The following is a 23,210-nucleotide window of genomic DNA, read 5'->3' as shown; positions in this document are numbered from 1 at the left end:
CTTCACCGAAAAGCGACTGGCAAATATCAAATGACATTTCGCACATAACTTCGAAAAACTCATTGTGCGGGCCTGGGTACGAACCCGCGACCCCCGGAACGAAAGTCGCATGCACTTACCGCTAGGCTACCAGCGCTTCGCTGCTACCGCTATCACAAAATATCATATCGGCTCATAATAAGGTATACGTAGATCATAATTTGCAAACGTTATAAATCAATCAATGGCCTTATCGTCTATTTCAGACGATTTATGGTGCAATGTCCGAGAGACATCGCTTTTGATGACTAAAGAGACCTATGCGAGAGCGACACATTTTGCCACACATCTGACAAGGGAAGCTTGCAACCGATTGCGACGTTTCGCTATGGTGTCTTCTTTCCCTTTTGTCTTTACAATAACCATTAATTTCCGTATGATCTGATTGAACCATTATCATGTTTAGAACCACCAGAGTGCAAATCTAACGGCGGCGCAGAGGAACCCGTATCGGAAACGCTGGACGCGCTGCTGTCGCTGAAGGTGGTGAAGGAAAAGCGCTCAGAGCTGGCGCGCAAACTCGACGCGCTTCGACGCAAGTACGACAAGGAGAAGCGTCCGCTGTCGGCGTACGTTAGCACCAAGCTAGTCAAAAAGCTTTCGTCCAAGAATATGTGAGTACACGAATTTTATATACTGCCAATAAGAAAAAAGTCATATATAGGGTTGATAGCTAAGATAACGGCAAATCACTACAATAAGAAAGGCAATATATGTACAGAAAGTTCGCTCTTGTGACGTTTTCTAGGGAGCAGTTTTTCGGTATGCAGCAACAAGATGTCGGAATAATATCCCGTCGCCAGAAGGAACCTGTAATGTTTGGAGAGGAAAATGTTAGCTCTTAAATGCAAATTCAATAAGTTTATATATTTACATCAACATCAGAAGAATCTTTCGTATATTTCGTAATATTATATCTTATCGTACCATTTTTGCCCTTTTTGCGTCGCTATAAATAAATAAATATTGGGGACACTTTACACAGATCCACTTAGCCCCAAACTAAGCAAAGCTTGTACTATGGGTGCTAAGCGACGATATACATACTTAAATAGATAAATGCATAAGTATATACATAGACAACATCCATGACTCAGGAACAAATATCTGTGCTCATCACACAAATAAATGCCCTTACCGGGATTCGAACCCAGGACCGTGGCTCAGCAGGCAGGGTCACTACCGACTGAGCCAGACCAGTCGGCTATAGCACTTCACTCGACATAAAGCGTACGGTAGACTCCTTCGGGCAGTAAGATATTATAACGTCTATAAGTTATATTAGTGAAAGTTATAATAGCATGCGTTATGGAATTCAAATGTTGATGTGTGATATCGTAGCAGAACAAGACTAAGGTCAGTGCGGGCAAGACCAGCATAGTTTATTTGAAATAAAGTTTGAGTGGATAAAACTCTATAATTAATGTAGTCTGGCGTAATGCGCATGGTCCTATGGGATAGCAAATATTATATTTTACAAAGCTTTTATAATATTTTGGCGAAATATGGTAATTTTAAGTGATAAAAATCACATTTTTTAAGGCTCGGCGGGTTGACCGTCCCCCCGCGGTGAGTACGGGAAGACCGTCTAGTGCTTGTTGTCCCGTAATTTCATATGAGACTAGGTTCCAAAACCATGATCATTGTTATTTTACGTAATAACAGGGCAGAATGTGCTAGATAATTAATAAAATAACGTTGAAATTTTAAACATATAAGCATTTTTCCATTTATAAGGCAAGACCGGCATATGTCCCGTAGATGGGGTTCATAACCTTTTCTTTTCAGGTCCAATTTAGTCATGATATTACAGGCTCATATAATAAACAATCTGGAATCTGACATTGCTGACTGTCACTTCGACGCAAAAGTCGTAATAGATGTCACATATATTTTATTTTTACTTAATACTTTCGAATGATTTTAGTAACAGCATGCGAATCATTACTAAAACTGTATTTCGAAGTTAAAATCAAAAACGGTACAACTACCATAAGCAAAAAACGTACTTATATATTGATATCGTTTACACTCGACTTATTTCCAATAAAGCCTAAAAAAGGTTGGCAACTCCTTGTTTATCATATGCCGGTCTTGCCTTTCTCTTTTATGCCGGACTTTCTGAGTAGGCACAATTTCTAAGTTACATATTTCAGAACATACAACTAGAAATTGAGCGCGTTTTGAGTAGATTAATAGTACTAGTCAGAAAGAAGGGTTATTAAATGACTACGTTACATATACAATATACAAATATTCCGACTGCTTCTATTTTATTTTAATTTTTTGCGGAACCATGTTGAACTCGGTGTTCGAGTTCGAAACACAAATCAAGATTATTGTTAACTAGTGTTCGTCCTAGGGATATGTATTGAAGACCAATGGCTTGAGGATGAAAAACTGGTATACCTTCGGAGGTGTGAGAGGCGTAGATATATAAACACAAAAGTTATAGTCAATAGACGGTCTTTCCGGGTAGACGGTCTTCTCCACACTGACCTTAGATTTAGATAGAAGAAACAAGTTCATCTATTTGTATAGCGGCCGAGCGTGTCAGATTTTGTACCTATTGAAGTTGTTACTTGCCTGTAATTTTAAATACGTCTCAGGCCCTTGAGTGTTCATAATTACCCTACGCCGTGTCAGACGACGCAACGGAGCCACGCTGTTATGTCGTCGCCTAAATAGAATATTGTTTTTTTTTTGTCTGATTTTTACTGTTTTATGTGCTATATTTATACCTATTGTTTTTATTTTTTAGTTTCACAGTGCTTTGGTTTTACTGTTATGCTGTGTAACTTATTTGAATAATAATAAATAATAAATAATAATTTTTGTGTCGTCGTGCAATTAAATAAACGTAACGAGACATTTTCAATGTTTTTGTTTGCTTTAACTTACAAAAATTGACGCCCGAAAGCTGCAAGCTGCGATTAAAGACGGACAACTCAGTGGACTTTACTGAGTTTATTTGACACGCTAAGTAGATACGTTTGCTCGATCTATGGTATATATGGCATCTGTGGTCAGCAGCATCGGCGAGGCCAGCTCCAGCGACGAGGGCGCAGGCGCGGGCGCGGGCGCGGGCGCGGGCGCGGGCGCGCCGGGCAGCGCGGAGGCGGCGGCGGCGGAGCGCGAGCTGCGCCTGCGCTACCACCACGCCATCTACGCCGCGCTCGACAAGCACGTCATGCTCGACCAGCAGCGCCAGATGCGCGCGCTCACCGTGAGTACACGCCGTTAGCGCGGAGGCGGCGGCGGCGGAGCGCGAGCTGCGCCTGCGCTACCACCACGCCATCTACGCCGCGCTCGACAAGCACGTCATGCTCGACCAGCAGCGCCAGATGCGCGCGCTCACCGTGAGTACACGCCGTTAGCGCGGAGGCGGCGGCGGCGGAGCGCGAGCTGCGCCTGCGCTACCACCACGCCATCTACGCCGCGCTCGACAAGCACGTCATGCTCGACCAGCAGCGCCAGATGCGCGCGCTCACCGTGAGTACACGCCGTTAGCGCGGAGGCGGCGGCGGCGGAGCGCGAGCTGCGCCTGCGCTACCACCACGCCATCTACGCCGCGCTCGACAAGCACGTCATGCTCGACCAGCAGCGCCAGATGCGCGCGCTCACCGTGAGTACACGCCGTTAGCGCGGAGGCGGCGGCGGCGGAGCGCGAGCTGCGCCTGCGCTACCACCACGCCATCTACGCCGCGCTCGACAAGCACGTCATGCTCGACCAGCAGCGCCAGATGCGCGCGCTCACCGTGAGTACACGCCGTTAGCGCGGAGGCGGCGGCGGCGGAGCGCGAGCTGCGCCTGCGCTACCACCACGCCATCTACGCCGCGCTCGACAAGCACGTCATGCTCGACCAGCAGCGCCAGATGCGCGCGCTCACCGTGAGTACACGCCGTTAGCGCGGAGGCGGCGGCGGCGGAGCGCGAGCTGCGCCTGCGCTACCACCACGCCATCTACGCCGCGCTCGACAAGCACGTCATGCTCGACCAGCAGCGCCAGATGCGCGCGCTCACCGTGAGTACACGCCGTTAGCGCGGAGGCGGCGGCGGCGGAGCGCGAGCTGCGCCTGCGCTACCACCACGCCATCTACGCCGCGCTCGACAAGCACGTCATGCTCGACCAGCAGCGCCAGATGCGCGCGCTCACCGTGAGTACACGCCGTTAGCGCGGAGGCGGCGGCGGCGGAGCGCGAGCTGCGCCTGCGCTACCACCACGCCATCTACGCCGCGCTCGACAAGCACGTCATGCTCGACCAGCAGCGCCAGATGCGCGCGCTCACCGTGAGTACACGCCGTTAGCGCGGAGGCGGCGGCGGCGGAGCGCGAGCTGCGCCTGCGCTACCACCACGCCATCTACGCCGCGCTCGACAAGCACGTCATGCTCGACCAGCAGCGCCAGATGCGCGCGCTCACCGTGAGTACACGCCGTTAGCGCGGAGGCGGCGGCGGCGGAGCGCGAGCTGCGCCTGCGCTACCACCACGCCATCTACGCCGCGCTCGACAAGCACGTCATGCTCGACCAGCAGCGCCAGATGCGCGCGCTCACCGTGAGTACACGCCGTTAGCGCGGAGGCGGCGGCGGCGGAGCGCGAGCTGCGCCTGCGCTACCACCACGCCATCTACGCCGCGCTCGACAAGCACGTCATGCTCGACCAGCAGCGCCAGATGCGCGCGCTCACCGTGAGTACACGCCGTTAGCGCGGAGGCGGCGGCGGCGGAGCGCGAGCTGCGCCTGCGCTACCACCACGCCATCTACGCCGCGCTCGACAAGCACGTCATGCTCGACCAGCAGCGCCAGATGCGCGCGCTCACCGTGAGTACACGCCGTTAGCGCGGAGGCGAAGTTTGTGCTACGAGTACTGAGCGTTGATATTCGCACTTTTATAGATAAGTGAGTTCTGTGATACATTAACAACATAATACATAGATCATGTCTATAATTGTAAAAGATATTTGTTCAAGGAACTTTTGTGATACATAAATGCCCTTATGCCAGTTTCGAACCCTGGATCTTGTGCTTCGTAGGTAGAGTCATGATTAGGCTATGAGTGTCTCATATACATAAAAAATACAGAATCAGAAATATTTCTATACATTTTGCTACGAGTACTGAGCGTTGATATTCGCACTTCTATAGATAAGTGAGTTCTGATATACAACAATAGATCATGTCTATAATTCTGGAAGATATTTGTTCAAGGAACTTTCGTGATAAATAAATGCCCTGGATCTTGGGCTTCGTAGGTAGAGTCACGATTAAGCTGTGAGCTAGCCATCTTTATTAATGTCTCATATACATAAAAATACAGAATCAGAAATATTTTTATACATTTTGCCAGGATTTGCTGGACGCGGAAAAGAAAGAGGTTCTCAGCCGACTCGCTAACGACCGCAACAAGGAAGTCAAGGCGCTAGCCAAGAAAACTAACCGAGACAAAGACGAGATCCTTCGGATAAAGCGGGAGATTCACTCGCAGGTATCTTATTCATAATTTTAATCTGGTATACAGACAAGGCAAGACAAGGCGTTAGTAAGAAAAGGCGACATATTTATTAAATGTACGCGCGACACTTACGCGGTTGCACTCCCATTGATAATTGGAATTTTGTATAGACCAGCTGTACCGGTGTGCTTCAGAAAATTGACGCAAATCCCAGGTATAAATTATTTGAAAGATAACAATCGATTTTACTGTCCCTGGGATCCAAATGTTTCTAATAACCTCTATTCTCTTAGTTGATGTCGAACTCCGGCCCTGTTCTTTTACATCCTGAAGAAGGCCGCTTTATAATCCTATTTCCACCACACTCGCACAGTGAATGTAAAATAATACGCGGGCGGAGCGGTAGTTATAGAAAATGAAATTTCAAGTACCATAATTAACTTTTTTGTGTTGTTTTTGTTGCAAGCGTGATGAAAACATTGTTTTTCTACTCCAGCACTTAAATCTGTCAATTAGATTATTGTCAGCGGTATCCAAATTAAGTTCATTTGAGTAACGATGAGAAAGTCTATTTGTCTATAGGTTCATAGGATTACTGCTAGCAGTAATCATATGAATATAGGAGTTCTGTTATTTTTTTTTAAAAGCACAACTTCCATTTATCAGGTATGTTTTCATTTACAGTAATAAGTAACTTTTAATAAATAATATAATATTTAGGTTCATAATTTAAATCCAGATAAAAAAATAAACTTAAATGCGTTTTACATATTAGATATTGCAAAACAAAGGTAAAAATCATAAGTTTATCCAATAATTTTACATTCGACATTTAAATATTCTTGAACGCAACCACATTTTTCGTAATTGAAAACCGGCTTATTTTCTATTTCTCTTGTCTATGGTATGTTTGACATTTGTAAACTTATCACGAAACTATTTGAACTATTTCGGTGGTGTGTAGTTTGTTTTAATTCGACGTTATTGTGCAAAAACATAAGTAATTATGAGTGATTCTGGTGAAAAATGCACTTCCGAAGAAATCAAGGCTATGGGCGCTCAAAGTGACTGACAATTTGTTACATGAAAAGTCAGATAAAGCGTACCAAAAATGTTATGATTGTTTTGACATGGAAATTGCAATAAAATGTTTCAACTTTCTCTGAAACGGCGTTGTTGGCATATTTTGAAGAATTGTGCAACAAGTTCTCGCCATCAACATTGTGGACAGAATACTCAATGCTACGACGATCCACACAAATATTCCCATTCATTACATGAAATAAGTAACTAACCCATTTTATTATTCTCGAATAGGTATGTATGTGGCTGTCGTAGAAAAAGTATAGTATACAATTGTAACATTATGAAGGCTATAAAAGTCTCGTACCTTACTTAGGCCACTCGGCAAGCCTTCGTGGCCTAACCGCGGTACTCAACTTTTATAGCCTTCATAACGTTACCGTTATATAATATACTATTGTAGTTCGGGGCGCAAGAATATTGCATATTGAAGTTCCACCTTATGTTGCACAATATTATATTGTTGCAGTCGGTGGAGCGCGGGGTGGCGGAGTGCTCGCAGCTGGAGCAGGCGTACGCCACGCGCCGCGAGGCCCTGGCGCGCGCGCACGAGCGCCTGCGCAACGAGCTGCAGCGCCATCGCGACCAGGTACCCCTACTGCCTATACACCGTGTTTCACTTGACATTAAAAACCTGAAAACTGTTTGTTCAGAATCGAGAGTAGAATCGATTGAGCTATATCTTAATGGGGTAATACTTTTATTTAAATTAGTATTATTAGTTATTTTTTATGTGCCTATTCTATTGTATTCGTAATACAACATTGTGTAAATGTGTATATCACATTGCTAGAGGTTGTTTACCTTTTTCAGTATTTGGGGGTATTCATACCGGCTGGTTACTTGGACGATTATTTTTTCCGCTACGAGTTTGACGTTGTTTGTCAATTTTATCTTAATGTTTATCATAAGTCATAACAAATTGAACTCGTACCTAATTACAACCTTGTCATTTTGAATATTGGGTTTAAATTTGCTTACTGCGATTACCTGTCCAATTTGAAGTTTATTGTGACAAAGCTTTAAGGTGTTTTACAGTGACATCTTAGCTGTCTATTGGTAATCCTTATGTCGTTGCAGTAACGTACACAAATAAATAGTTTAATGGTTTATGATGGTAGTTAGCAATTATTTTATTGAGTGTAGAGCTAAAAGTCAAGTAGAGCTGTACTGAAAATTAAAAATTCAATTTAAAAAAAGTAACCATCAGATTAAAAGATGAATACTCTAGATGAGTTAAAAAAAATAAAAATCAGTTGGGGTGTCTGAGGTTTTGAGTGATACCGGAAACACGTTGTATACACTAGTGTCTACTTCACTGCATGCCTACCGCATGATTGGCGCGACACTATTTCACCTGCACCTATTTTTTAATAGGCTAGTTTCTTACTAGTCAAATCAGCTTCTTTTTAAGAACTGTCAAAACGATTTGCTAATATAGAAATACTATGAAATACTGAGGAGTGACGTTACGATCAATTCATTTACTTTATATCTTTCTCTTTAACTTAATAAATATAAATTATGTTTGAACATTCCTACTGTTCATATCATTCTTCTTATCATGTGGTGCTTTATTTCGTGCACTGCATAAAATATTTTGTTTTAAGTATAGGAAACTAGCCTATTGTATTAATGACATGAGGTGGGGTAGCAGTGGCGGGGCGTCGATACAACTCGATTCCCTACGGGTTCCTTAAAATTCTTCTGTAGAAGATCATACAAAACAGATTCCGAAAACCCCTCCAGCTTTATCAATGAAACTTTTCACGCCACGCCACTGTGGGGTAGCCTATCTCGCGTCAATCGTTCACTTGTCCTGCACATTCAACTTAAACGATAAATTATGTACTATCAGCTGCAAAAGTGCATGGCGAATTTATCAATGAATTCATTCATAATTTCTCCATACACTTTTGCAGCTGATAGTGCGTATGTTATTGATAATTTATGAAATTGCACTTAATCGCGAAATTTTTCACCATTCACATTGTTAGTTTATTATACGCAATGATATCGAGTTTAATAAATTAATAATCTGTTCGAACGGTGATAGTCTGATGATAGTATTAATCGGCCGCGACGGCCGGCGCTGACACCGGTTCAACGGTCGGTGAACGGTCGGCCGCCGCGCGCCGGTACAGTACACACCACACAGTATATTGAAGCCGGCGGTGGTTGGTGCAGGAGCTGCTGGAGCTGGAGCGGCTGTGCGGGCCGCCGGAGGGCTAGAGGCGGCGGCGCGCGCCCGGCTCCGACTCGCCCCCGCGGCCTGCCCCGGCGACCCCGCCCCGAGGCTCTTTACTTTTGTTAGGAATCTGTGATATTATCGCCTAAGGAGAGAAACGTACGAGTGGATCGCGTCTCCGGTCGAGTCTCGGCGACGGCGATGTTGTTTCGATTTCGCAATCTCGTAGTTTTAACGCGCCCCGTTCTCTCTCGGCTCGCTCGCCGCGGCCGCGGGCGCCGCCCCGGGCGGTCGGGGCCGGTCGGCCGATCGAGTCCCCGTTTGATCGGTTTCGCTCCTTTTCGCGCGAAGAGTGTGCGAATATGTCGTGATAGTGAGGTGTGTCTTCGTATCCGAAGTGTGTCTAGTGAGGAGTGTTCGTTCTGTTGCATTTACACGATAATAACGTAGTGTAGCGGTACGTTCGGCCGCGTGCCGCGACGCCCGGCAGCGAGCGGAGCGAGCCGCCGTTCGCCCGGTTCGGGTCTGACGCCCGATTCCGTGCCGCGTCTGATAATATGCGTTCAAATGTTATATCTATACATATCGGAAGCACAACCTCCTTTGAAATATTTTCACTATAATTTTTGGTATAAGGTTTCTACGATGGTTCTTCCTTTATTTAGTGATCTGTAGAGTTATTCCAAAAGGAATGTTAATTATGAAAATTATTCTTATGATGGTTATTCCAATGATTTCTGGTTAGTGAATGTGTTTAATGCGGTAAGTAAATTATTATTTATTATGCAGATACACTAAACGATTATGTATACACTTTATTAAACGCCATTTTTGAAGTAATTAGAATAAAGCACAAAAAAAAAAATATCTTCCGTATCCATGTATAAAAAATGTAATAACCTAAGTATTATAATAATTATTATGTAATTGTTTTACAAGACGTAATGCTGCGCCAGTATCGCGCGCACGCGAGCGTCTGAGCGCTGGCTCTATACTCGTTGTTGGCTCCAAATGATAATGGCTTGGAAACTGTAGTCTTACTAACCGCTCAGTCAGTAATGTAGGTTGTAGATTAACATTCCATTCTGCTTAGAAATTAATATGATAGCCGATACGTATATTTTACTACTACCGAACGACTTTATTTTAAAACTATACTTTCGCTTTCTCTGATATTATTTGAGATCATTATACAAAATATTTTTCCCATCGTAAGGAACTATTGTTGAATATAGCTCTCTTATTAAATTTACCTAATATTATATTTTTCAGTGTATCTATAGACTTATAAAATTAAGACCCCAAGTTTTCTTCCCAACATAGTAAATTGAAGTTAATGTTCGGCTAGCAATAATGTTAACTATTTTAAGTAACAGTCATTAATTGTTAAGATCGTAGTGGCCTTGTCCTGCGCGGATGTAAAGGTATTCGTCAGTATAAAACGCTATACCTATATAGTAATATCAGTGCTGAAATGGGTTTGGAGTAGGCAATGATTTCTATGATATCCAATTATTTCCGTACGACCCGCAAGATATCTTGTGCGTGTTTGTCTCTCACCTTAAGATCGATTTGCCCCCTTCAATCTTGGCAATAATTTTAATTAGAAATTCGAATGGTTAAGTCGAAGGGCATTAATTTTAGAACATACAAATGTGGCTAAAATGACCTTCACTGTAAATGTCATGGATCGCTTGCCCCATGGAATCCTTGCTGATTACCGTATGAAATCACTGCCATGACAAGAATCGTATATTGTTTATCACTTTTCCCAGCTTTATCTTGATTGTGTGTGGCGTACTCGTTACGTTTTACTTCTATGGTGCTTTTACTAAATTTAGTCGCGATGTACTTAAACGATGTTATAGTCACTTTATATTATTGTAATGTCTTTGTCTCAAAATAAAATATAGATTTACTTATTGCAGTGTACGACGTTTAATGGATACAAAATTACGAGACCGCTGACTAGTCGAATTTCTCTATGTATTTGCAAAGATGTATGTATATTTAAATTAAAAAAAATCCTAAGTTTTTAGCGGAATTGTTACAATAGTTATATATGTATTTGACGTTTCAGTAATAATTTGTTTCAAAAACGTCCTCGGTTAGCTATTTATTGCGTTTGGTGTATATCTTTCTATTTTAGTCATGTTACGTTTTGTCTGACAAAACGTCTTAAATATTAGGTCACATTTAATTTGTATCCATTTAGAGCCATGGAATTTAGTCACTTTTGACAGCTCACAGGGAAATGAATAGGATTTAGATAGACATAGAGGAAGCCTTTTCGCGATAAAGCCTCGTAACGAATACCTCCGTTTCGTTACCCGTGGTTCAGCAATAAAGTATTTATAATAATAAAAATACAAATGTATCCGTCTCTACTTATCTTAAACGAATCGCAATAATATTCACGTTTGGTAGCGGTTAAGGTGTGGTGCGTTCATATTGTCCAACTGTACGTTATTATAAAAGATTAATTGGAGAACTTTATAGCTGATATTCTGTACCTTCTGAAGTGCCTATTAGTTTATTATTTTTGGCTTATATCGGCTCGATACAATATGGACTCACCGAGTAACAAATTAACAATCAAGTGCAATACATATTTAAATAAATTAAGACTCGATAATCGTCTCCGACTTATGCGTTCTCCGTTCTTTCGTCTAGGGATTCTAGAGTATCGTTATAGCTGCCAAATATACACGAATATTATACAAGTAACGGATGTTAATAGACCTGCTCATACTACATACATATTCTTGTTTTACTTTACACTTGATATATTTTTAGACACAATGAAATTTACACCGTTTTGTAGTTTTATCCTAAAATGAGAATTCACTATCATTAAATACTTTCGATAGGTGCCTACCGGCTTATAGGGTTCTGGTAACTGACGCCCTTGGTGTTTCGATTGGATAGAATAGGTACTGTGGAAGAATATTGAAACGAGTTATTTAATTAGTAAAATAGTTGAGTGAATATAATAAAAACCATACGTACAAGGTATAACTACACATATTAGTCGTGTCTACCACTAAATATCACTTCCTGCAAACGGATTGCTGTGTTTAAACTGTTTATAAACTCTTTCCAATACACTGTCTACATGACTTCACAATTAATAATTTTGTCGTTGTCAAAAACGGTTAAAATAACTAATTTAAAAATATAAACTATAGTTAGTAAAAATACACTTAAGAACCAGTTGAAAAGCATTTTGTAGCATATTTATTTGTCACAAATAATCGAGAGTAATTTTACGTAAGTGGAAATAGAAAAGAAACAGGGAACCTTTTACTTGATCGCCTTCGCGTGCTATAGGTTTTTGAAATTGTTATAATGATAGGTAGTGTGTATATACTTGTGTGCAATTGTGCTACTGTTAGGTAAAGATAAAGTATGGTCAGTTTACGTCTCAACCCTGCGTGTTTCCATACACGGGAGGGCTGAAGTAGCAGTCTAATCTGAGATTACGACAAAGATCGAAAGTAAAACTTGACTTTCAAGTTTAAATTAGTTATCGCATTTGATTCGTTTATTTTATTGTAGAGTAGGTAATACATAAAGTTTCACAAGTGCCGTGTTACGCCCATCTAGAAGACCGGGAAATTACCCTCTTTCGTATTTTCAAATCATCTAAATAAATTGAATTTGGTGGTGACTTTTTATGGCTTTTTATTTCTGTGAAATGTATCTAGAAACAATCAGATTATAAAAAGCGAAGTCAAAATCAATCACCATCGATTTTATAATCAAAAAACTTATACTTTTTTTTTCTATTTAGACACATGCTTCTCACTTTACGAACATTTTTTTTTATTTACACGATCTCGCTCTGTCCCAAGATTGCATTATGTAGAATTCATAAGATATGTATTTAATGTAACTGGTGTACTATTGCCAACTAGATATTAAGAGTTTAGCTTGTTGTAAATAATCCGACTGCAGCTTCGATCAGACACGATAGGAGACGTGAAGGGTTCCAACTTTGGGAATGATAGATTACATTATAAAGTATGTGTGGTTTAACGTTTTATCGATCGTAATTAGCTTTTAATTGTGTTATGTTTCTGTACAAAATGCCAGGTACGAATTGATATGTACAGGGTGTAAACCTAATACGGGCGAACCTCTTAACGGTGGTGAGTATAGGACATAAAAATGTAATTACATAACTTTTAATTAAAATTGAAATATTTTTTTTATCCATACAAATTAATTCGGCCCGCAACGTAATGCAAACACACTCGCGTTAAACGCTCGTTGACAGTTGTCATTGATTGTCATCGCAACATTCGCAACCACGTTTACAGTAAATTGCTGCTGGAAAAAATTTAAAAAATTCATTATGGGGTGAAAATTAAGAGTAATTCAAAAACACCTCTTAATTAATGATAACAGTATTTAATTATATGCCTGGTTTCATTTATCGCCCTTATTACGTTTACGCGCTGTATAAGCCTGTCACTGACGAATTAACAGACTTGAAAAAAAAAACAGATCGGTACAAAAGCAAAGCCTTCGTCACCTGTCTTTTGTATAGCATCATGTCTTGTATAACTGAATTCTAACTTCTAGAAAGGTATCGTCTCGACTGACTTACACTCATTGTAAATGTATACGTATAACCTTATATGTACAAGTATTTCTTATTTTTTATACTCTTAATATTACTGGGTACGTTGAGAAGCAAATATTTTTAAAGTGTTCTTTACATGCCATTTACCGTTACTGTTCACTCTTTCGAGTCTTCCGGCTTTGTACGCTTTTTACTTCAATATAATTACTTTACAGCTATGAAATATAATATTTGTAATAATATGTATTAATCCAAAGTAATCAACTATTCTTAATGCTTGGCCGTTTTGCTGTTTATTTATAAACCTAAGGATATTTTACAGATGTTGTACATTTCTTGTTCTATTGTATTGCGTATCGAATCTCTTCTTAGGATATTTGCGGTTCCAGTAAATTTTATTGCTCGCCCTAAACATTTATGCCGTTATTTAATAGTAAAATATTAATATACACTAGGAACTAAGAACTCTTACTCCGCTGGTTGTATTATTTAAATAGCATGTCTACTTACGCCATATGCGCAGTTATAGAGCTATAAAAATAACATAACTAAGCGGGGTAATGAAGTGATCGGCACATTTCTTATGATCTATAACATTAAGCGTCGCGAGCGACGGGTTGTGAATAGTGCGAGTATGCGTAGATTAAATTCGGAGCTGCAGTGGGGTGCCGTAGGGCCTGTAGTCCACTCCCATCCCGTGCGAGCCGTCTGGGGACACTCACCACATACACATTATGTACACTGTACAGTGCCACCGTTACAATCCATTTCTTTTACTAATATTTAGGAAAGGCTAGCGTCCCTTCTGCTAAGAACAGAAGACTTGTCACACATAAGAATATTTAGTGAGTATAGAGTCTCATCATTCGAATGCTGTAGTTCTTTGATTTGGGATTACATTCCAACATAACTAAGAAACTAATTATACTACTTGTTTACATCAAAATACCTCAGTCATCTTTAGGGAGATCGGCGTTATTAATCTATGTATTGGTGTAGGTAGCTATTTATTTTATTTTCAGAAACTAACAGGTCATATCGTACGACAATTTGACGTCAAAATGTTCCGTTTTTCTCGTTTATCATTAAACGTTTTTTAAAACTTGATGTACTATGTATTTTATATCATCATTTTAGCTGTTTCGATATTTTGCCCATTCGAATGTGTAGGTATCATTAGTGTAATACATATTTATAATGCGAATGACTGAGATATGTTTGTTAGTCGGAAGTTATTTTAAGTTTGGATTAAATTATGTTGCATGTCAAAGAAATCTAATCATGTCATGATTTTTGTTAAGAAATGTGTATACTGTATAAGTATGCAACTTTGTTACTATTTTGTTGAATATTACTTTTAAGTCGCACTCATTGAATCTAAGCAAAGATCTGTTATTTAGAATTCGTATGATATTGTGCCAGCCGAAATTGTTTATTTGCCTTCGTTAATAATATTATTTATTATGTATTATAAACTCTATGTTATTATCACAGAGAGTGAGAATTGGATTTGTTTGTTACATTTATTTTATGGTTAGTTTTGTACCGAAACTTCTTTTGTAAAAGCTGTATTTAATTGGTAAAATTGGTTGGATAAATACTCAGAGCTTTTGCTTATGTCTGTGACAGAGAAGCCTAGGCAAAAGCAAAATATAAAAATCCAGATCCCACTAAACAAATAAAGACAGCGGGTAATTTACTACTTTCTCAGATTTTACTCCCACCAAAAATATGGTAATAAGTACCTACGTAATAATGATTATGCAAACTTAAATCAATGAAATTAGAGATCATTAGTGATAATAGGGATGGTCAGAGAAAGTAACGTGCTCCGAACATTTCATTCGTAAGAAACATATGCTTTGAAATATTGTGTTGAAAATTAATTGAGATAGAAATACCCTGTGTTTTATATTTAGTACCGATTTTAAACGAGTACTTATTTATGGAGGTATTTATCTTGTTGAATCGTGTTGTTCTGGGCGGCTTACACTCTCTAAATAGTTCTAGTCATTTTTAATTCCTCCGTGTTGTAATCGATACATACCTAACACGTATGCCTGTTTATGGGTAGACAATATAATATTAATTAATATGAATGTTAAACAAATATATATATATAGGTGAAACTTATATCTATTAAATTTGATGTCTGTTCTGTTGTGGTTTTATTTAAATTTGCCTTCTTATCCCTTGTCCTCTGATCTGTGATTGAATATCATGCTCAATATGTCATGCTTTTTAGCGATAATTAATCATTAATTTAGGATAATGCGCAAGAATTACCGATGGTAAAGCAATAGGTAGTACATTGTACATGTACATTGTGCAATGTAGGGCGGCAGTTGAATATTGCTAAAACTCGAATTTGGAATATTCTTACCTTTCAAGGTATACACAATGTTTTTCATTACACTTGCAATATAAAAAAAAATATTTAAAAGATAAAAAGTTAAATACGGTAATACTAGAAACGTCATAACTCCCTAGGGAGAACAAGTTTTTGCGCTCCGCCTGCGTGCATTGCACCTTTTGCTGTGGGAACTTGATGAAAACAAAATAATGCACCAGTTAGTTAGTATGGCATCAGTACGTAAAACAACCGAATGTGCCATTGCCAAATACGATATGTGCGAGATTCAGCCTGTGGTAAATACTGCAAAACATATCTTCACTACTTTTAAAAAACTTGTATCTTTCGTCTGTCAATGAAAAGAAAATTGTAGTAAGTATGTATGGAATGCATATAGACTTACTGCGTTTTAACTTTGAGGAACAGCGTAAGATACGAGATTTTTTAAAAGTAGTGACGATATATACCTACTACTCTGCTGAAAAACCACAATCCAATGATCTCCTTGGACTTTTGTAAAAAAATTTGCTTTACTCTTTGGGAGTGATATTTCCAAAAGTCAATGTCTAACTGACATAACTAACCAGAGAATTAACAAAGCTTTTTATATATCCTTTTAGAAAAATTGTAAAGTGTTCAAAATTCCGACAAAATGTTAAAACAAGTAGGACTTCTACATCGGCTGACGCCCTACGTTACTCAGCGGGCTACATTTAAAAATTTCGTGATGTCTGACTCCTTAGCGCAGTTGGAGTCGGAATGCGAGAAGTGCTGTTACAAGCCTAGAGTACCTCCTCGCAAGGTTTGTGGCTTGTGGTTGTAACTTAATATTGTACTTAGATTCTATCATTTTAAGTAGGTAAAGTAAAAGGAAGGTTGGTCATATGTGAGCAAACATTTCAGAAGTTAAATATAATATAACCAATTTTTTTTTTATACAATACTCACAAATTGTGCCTACTTACACTGACCGTGAACTGAACCTAATACCTATCAGGGTAATAGTCCTTTGTAGTCAGTGGCATCCTACCGACTGCGCCAATGTTATGTACGTAAAGAGCGATGTTAAGAAACGTGATATTACAATGGAATGCAATGGATTCAGAACTAAAAACATGGTCAAGCGCGAGCGAGTTACCCTCTTATTTAAAGTATAAATAAACAAATAAATATAGGGCATTCTTACACAGATTGACTGACGCCCACGGTGTGGGTAGGTACTCAGACAACGATATACCGTATGTAAACTAACGAAAACCATTTACTGTAACCCGTAAATGTCCAGGTGATACTGAGAAACTTTTACTATGGGATCAACCCCGAAATCACGAAAATATCTTCTGACAGTTTCATAGGTAGTTTTATTTTATAGTAAGTATTTCCTGTGGGAGAGTAAATTTTTATTTCGCGTTTTGGGTGTTGGTCCCATAGTAAAAGTTGCTCTGTGTATCTTAAATATTAACAGGCTTCAGTAAATGGTTTTCGTTGGTTTACATACTGTATATAATATATAAATACTTATATAATTACATAGAAAATATCTATGACTCAGGAACAAATATCTGTGCTCATCACATAAGTAAATGCCCTTACCGGGATTCGAACCCGCGACCTTAAGATGACTTATGATATCTTAATATACTGCAGTATCCTTCCAGTTCCGGGAGTTCATAAAACTAGTTTCCTATCGCTTTGCCTAATTCGAAGGAACCGCCATGGAATCGCGACCGAATCGGAATCGAACCTATAAGTATCAGGTTATCTTCTCGATGAAACTTTACCACCTGGACTAGACTATTTTCTAATATTTTAATGACTGTAATTTAGGGACTGTTTTTGTTCAGACTAATTTATTCCAACCAAAGTCGTCCAACCTTAGACTACCTAGACTACCAGAGTTAGAAAGAATAGGTAGGTACCTTGTAATTATCGGTGGTAAGTTTCCCTTGTCAGCTATGTGGCAAAGTATGTCGCTCTCGCATAGATCTATTTAGTCATCAAATGATTCTGAACTGTGTTTTTTGAAAAAAAAAATGCCGTTTGATACCTTAGGGTAAGGTGCTTTGCGCACACTAGCGCCCCCCCCCCACCGGACGCAACCCCCCTTTTACCCTAAAATATGTTTTAATTTTTGTGGAAAGTAATTTTTTAGAAAAAAGTTGTCAATGAAAGAAATAATGCTCATAAAATTCCTAATAAGAGGTCATAATATAATATTTTTTGATATCATGCACTGTTTTCATATAAACGGCAAAGTCCTGAGTGACTGACTGACTTAAATCAAGGCACAGCCCAACCGCTGGTGCTAGTGAATCCAAATTTAGCACGTAGGTTACTTATAAGGTCTACGAACCCGCTAAGGAAGGATTTTTCAAAATTCATCCCCTAAGGGAGTGAAATGGGTAATTCGTATGAGGATCTGCCTTTATTTTGAGAATATGAGCTTGAAACTTCGTATAAAGACTAAAGGTAATATTACAATGGAAAGAAACTGATTTCAGCGTTTTTGGATTTTTATCCTTTAAGAGAGTTAAAATGAGGCTGGCTGAAGTTTGTATGGGGAATAAGTTTTATTTCAAGCTACAGGCTTGAAACTTGGTAAAAAGGTACTTCAGAAGAGCAAAAACTAGTAGCTTGATAAACTTTGACAAAATTCAGGAATTAAACCACTAATAAACATAATACTATTTCATTAAGTACTGAGTTATATCGAATTTCACCAAGCTAATGCACGAATATGGTAAGTGCTACAAAAAAAATGCATATAAACTTTTTTGTTTAAAATTGAATAAGAATTAATTCTTTCATAGATACTTCTTTCCTAACTCTGATACTTTTCTCAAAAATGAAGAAAAACCGTAAACCGGGACCTATTTCCTGCTAAACGGGGGTGTTGCGTCAGGGGGACGGTAGGGGACGCTAGTGTGCGCAAAGCACCTTACCCTAAGGTACCATACTACATTCAAGTTTAGCTGGATTTAATTTTTTTTAATTTCCCATACATTCGAACACAACTTGACCGAATTAAAAAGCGATGTCTCTCGGATGTTGCACCTCTGAAATAGACGCTAAGGCCATTAGTAGTAGTAATTACATGAAATAGGTACCAATTAGTTACAGGCGGGTAGGCACGTTAGCGTGATATCATGATATAGCATATTGCGTCGGTGAGTCCTTTTTGCACTTTTCGTAAGTGCGAAAGGGCCGCACCGACGCGATAACCTATATCACACTAGTGTGCTAGGCCCACTGATGAGGTAGGTATCGCTAAAAGTCCTTACTTTGCACTGGTAGGTACAGTTCCTGGTAACCACGAAGACGTGATTCAAATGAACTAACATTTTGAGAATTGCTCACCTATGCCACAGAATAATAAAGAGTACTATCGTACAGTATGGCCACTCCCGCTCCCCGCTGAAAGTGCCACCTCCCTCCTCGGTTACCTCACAGTTACCGCCTGTCAAAACCGCGAACAGTCGACCTGACATATGTCACTCATACAAACAGAGTACGGTTCACCTACACGAGCTTAGACTGTGTGCTAGGAACGCGCCTCTTTCATGAATATATTTGGTCGCCAGTGTCCGAGGTGTGCCTATGCTTAATGAACTAAATTGTACAATACAATACTCTTTTCATCACATTTGATGTTTAAAGGTGTCGTTGCGTCTACGTGTACTGAAGAATAATGTACTATTTTATTCCCAAGGGAGTAATGGATTTTGTTTTAAAAATTAATACAATCCGTACAATACTTCAAGCAAAGGATGTTTCAATCAGCCAAGGATTTTTTTTGCACAACTAAAATTTGTCTATTAAGCTATAAAAAATATTATGCGGTATGAAAAATGCATTTTATTTATGTATTACAATTATTTCAGTGTGTTTTACATTTATTTTGTAAATTTCACGTAGATGAATCGATGTAATTTGCAATCTGGCAGGAAATTGTGACGGCCATCTCTATTTGCGCTTGACCGCGTTGCCATAGCAACGGGCAGTACAACACCGCCATTCATTGAAGGTTTTGCCTTATGATTTTTTTTTCTCTGTTTTCCTCTCAAATGTGATGAAAAATATTGTGTGTAACTAATTCAGGAGATAAGGATTTTGTAAACTCGTGTCTATAACTCTCCAGCCTGCGGCTGTCGCGAATTATTAACACTCGTTAACAAAATCCCCCTTACCTCTTGTTGCACAATATACTATTATTGCACACCTCACATAGATAACCACACGCATCACATATAGGGGCACTTCTGGATGAGATTAGCCCAGGACCGGGATGAGTGGCGTACACGAAGGGAGGCCTATGCTCAGCAGTGGGCGATTAATGGCTGAAATGATGATGATCATCACGTATAGTCAATTATTGTACTAGTATTTTTCTATATATCAATATTCCAGGTGGCCGTCATCGGGGCTGGCACCGATGTCGGTCGCATTGTCTCGTTGTTCCTGAAGCAGCAGCGAGTGATTAAGACGCTGGCGCTGTACGACGACAAACCAGAGCGGTACGTGCTGGGCGTGGCCACAGACTTGGCGCACATCGATACCAGTACCGAGATCGAAGCCTATCAAGGAAGGCAGTTTCTGCAGCATGCTTTACATGTAAGATGGTTTATTAGATAGATTCATGTTTTGTCACGGTCACATATTAAGGGCCAGTTGCATCAAACACAGTTAACAGACACATCATCGTCACGCGGCCATGGAACTTCTCATACAATAAAATTTTGCGAACGTTTTGACGGTGACTGACAGTTTGGTGCAACCGACCTTAACTAAGTAGTTGGTGAAAGATATTGGAACCGCTTTTAAAAACAGTCTATAATAATATTTTGAATTATTTTATGCTCGTTATGAACGACTGAATCATGTATGATTCGGTTCATGTATCACGATCCCTGGTTGTTTTTTTTAAGTAAGTATAGCAATTGGTACTGAAATAGTACATGTAAGTTATGTAGATTGGACTTATCGAAACCAAAAAGTTCGATTCTTTTCCAATTTTTTAATGTTTCGCTTGCTCGCCACCTTACCTACCAATAAGTAGGTATACACACGAGGCGTTAACGACCACTAGGCCTCCATGTTAAGGAAAAAAAACTGCGAGTCTCACACATCGTACGCAACAGCTTTAAAAAAAGGCCTCCTTGTTAAACTAGCTATTCCGTCAGGACTCTGACGTCGTGCTGATCTGCGGCGGCTGCTACGAGTTGCCCCCTGGCTGCAACGAGCCGGACCGCGAGCTGTTCTTCAAGAACATGCAGTACGTGCGGACCACCACCACAGCCGTCTCGCAGTTCTGCCCCTACGCCATCCTCGCCGTGCAGACGCCGCCCGTCGACTGCAACTTCGCACTCTGCGCTTATGTTAGTTCAGGAACTTGCCTATTTATTTCATCCAGTTCAATCACAGAATATATAATAGTACAAGTACAGAAGGCTCACTCCTTTGATGTTCACAAAATGCCACCATTTTAAATTCTTACCTACATTAACAAACGGACCGCACGCGAGCAGCCAACATTGAATTTTATTGCACCGCGCGAAGGTCGTCGCCAATGAATAAGCTGCGAACTCGCAGCCGCTGACATGTACTTGTAGCGCGACGATAGAATCGCAGAGTGAGCCGCCCCTGGTTCAATTTTATTATTCTTGGCAATGTGTATGTAACATCCCTGGAGTAACAGGTACGGCCATACCATCAGGCGGGCCGTATTTTTATTTATGTCCACACAACCACTTATTCTCAGTGCTACATGCTACCCAAAAAGAGTACTTAATTAATTAATAGGTAATATTTTAGTTGGTCTTGAGGAAGAATTGATCTCGCTTATTACATTCGTATTAATCCCTTTTGTATACCTACAAGGTAAATAAATATTATAAAGACATTCACAAATTGACTGAATCCCACGGTAAGCTCAAGAAGGCTTGTGTTGCAGGTACTCAGACAACGATATATATAATATACAAATACTTATATACACAGAAAACATCCATGACTCAGGAACAAATATCTGTGCTCATCACACAAATAAATGCCCTTACCGGGATTCGCACCCGGGACCGCGGCGTAGCAGGCAGGGTCACTACGCGCTAGGCCAGACCGGTCGTCAAACACTAACACTATTTTGAATTATATTATAAGTACTTAAAATGTACAACATAAACTAGACAATAATTATCTCCTACTGTCTCCTATCTACTTACTAAGTCAACCATAGTTTCTGATATTGTAATTCGTGGATAATGTTTAATGTCTCTGTCTATGAATTAAGTTGATTTTGATTGTACTTCTACATGTAATAATATAATGTATAGTGGTTTGTTATTCCTAAAATAATAAAATAGAATATCCCGCACTCAAAAGCATGGCCTTCCGTTGTAGACACTGAAGGTCCTCGGCACATACGACCCACGGCGGGTGCTGGGCGTGAACTCGGTGAACGCCATGCGCGCCAACCAGCTGTACAGCGCCATGATGGGCGACGACCCCAGCAAGTCCCACGTGGCCGTCATCGGCGGCTGCGGCCGCTGCACAAGGGTGCCAGTTTTCTCCGCCGCTAAGCCGCGCCCCGCCGATTGCAATGTGCCCAAGGTAATCCCCGTGTCATTGGCTTTATTGATTTTTTTACAGATAAGCATCAAAGTTACATGTATAACTTTACGTCTAATTTTGATAGCCATGACTTTGAGCTACTTCACACTAGAATCACCCGAACGTCGCTTTTGGTCAATTTAATGGATGCTGCTCAGGCCCCGTAGCCGAATGACATTTCTGGCATGCAAAACGCCGCAGAAATATAGTCTGGCTCTGTCGCGCCAATACGCAAGAGCGATAGAGATAGATATATATACCTACGGAAGTGATATTATCGTTAGCATTTCTGGAGCGTTTGTACAAGCAAAGTTGCCGCAACTGTACAGCAGCGCCATTTTCCATAGCGCTGACTAGACGGTGACTCTCGGAAGACGCTAATGTGCGATAGCCCTGAACCACAAACCAATGATATAATAGTACATTACTACAGAGGCCGGGACAAAGGGGGTGGCCGGCCGAAGACATATAGACGGATAGGTCTGAGGCGGGCAACCCCATTTCCCGCCGAGGTATGAATAGCGCTTTTCTCAAACATGGTATGAAATAAATAAAGTCTACTGAAAATAGTAACTTTGGATGGCTGTATCTCCTAAACGGTGCGTCGTAGCGCAAAAATAATCGAATTTTCGTTCCCCTTTGATGCCCCGTACACGCTTATAAAAAACAAAAAGTTAAAATTTTTTTTAAAAAAAAACGAAAAAAATTTTTTTTGTATGAAAACACACCCAAAATCAAATATTGTCTAGGGCCCGTACCAGTTGCAGTCGGCACGTCTATAAAGCCCCTTATTTTTTTTTTAATTGGCTAAATACCTGGATGTTATGTCACAATTATCTGTGTTTGGAAATTAAAAAAGAGGACTTTGCCGGCCTTGGCCTGCAAGGTTTGTATGAAATT

General features: G+C 40.3%; 1 protein-coding gene across 1 annotated transcript in view; it reads left to right on the top strand.

Moving 5' to 3' along the window:
• LOC125225016 overlaps positions 1-23,210 on the top strand; it is a 99,199-nt gene that overhangs the window by 73,044 nt on the left and 2,945 nt on the right. The window contains exons 28-40 of the mRNA XM_048128517.1: positions 446-653; positions 3,070-3,282; positions 3,417-3,535; positions 3,670-3,801; positions 3,936-4,067; positions 4,202-4,333; positions 4,468-4,599; positions 4,734-4,861; positions 5,388-5,525; positions 7,045-7,164; positions 20,112-20,315; positions 20,885-21,079; positions 22,101-22,310. Of these exons, the coding sequence (XP_047984474.1) occupies positions 446-653; positions 3,070-3,282; positions 3,417-3,535; positions 3,670-3,801; positions 3,936-4,067; positions 4,202-4,333; positions 4,468-4,599; positions 4,734-4,861; positions 5,388-5,525; positions 7,045-7,164; positions 20,112-20,315; positions 20,885-21,079; positions 22,101-22,310 (2,063 nt within the window). The remainder of the gene's footprint in view (positions 1-445; positions 654-3,069; positions 3,283-3,416; positions 3,536-3,669; positions 3,802-3,935; positions 4,068-4,201; positions 4,334-4,467; positions 4,600-4,733; positions 4,862-5,387; positions 5,526-7,044; positions 7,165-20,111; positions 20,316-20,884; positions 21,080-22,100; positions 22,311-23,210) is intronic.

The sequence above is a fragment of the Leguminivora glycinivorella genome, chromosome 1 (assembly GCF_023078275.1).
Source record: "Leguminivora glycinivorella isolate SPB_JAAS2020 chromosome 1, LegGlyc_1.1, whole genome shotgun sequence".
NCBI classification, from domain to species: Eukaryota; Metazoa; Arthropoda; class Insecta; order Lepidoptera; family Tortricidae; genus Leguminivora; species Leguminivora glycinivorella.
The sequence above is the reverse complement of the archived record's forward strand: the minus strand, read 5'-3'. Positions and strand labels throughout refer to the sequence as shown.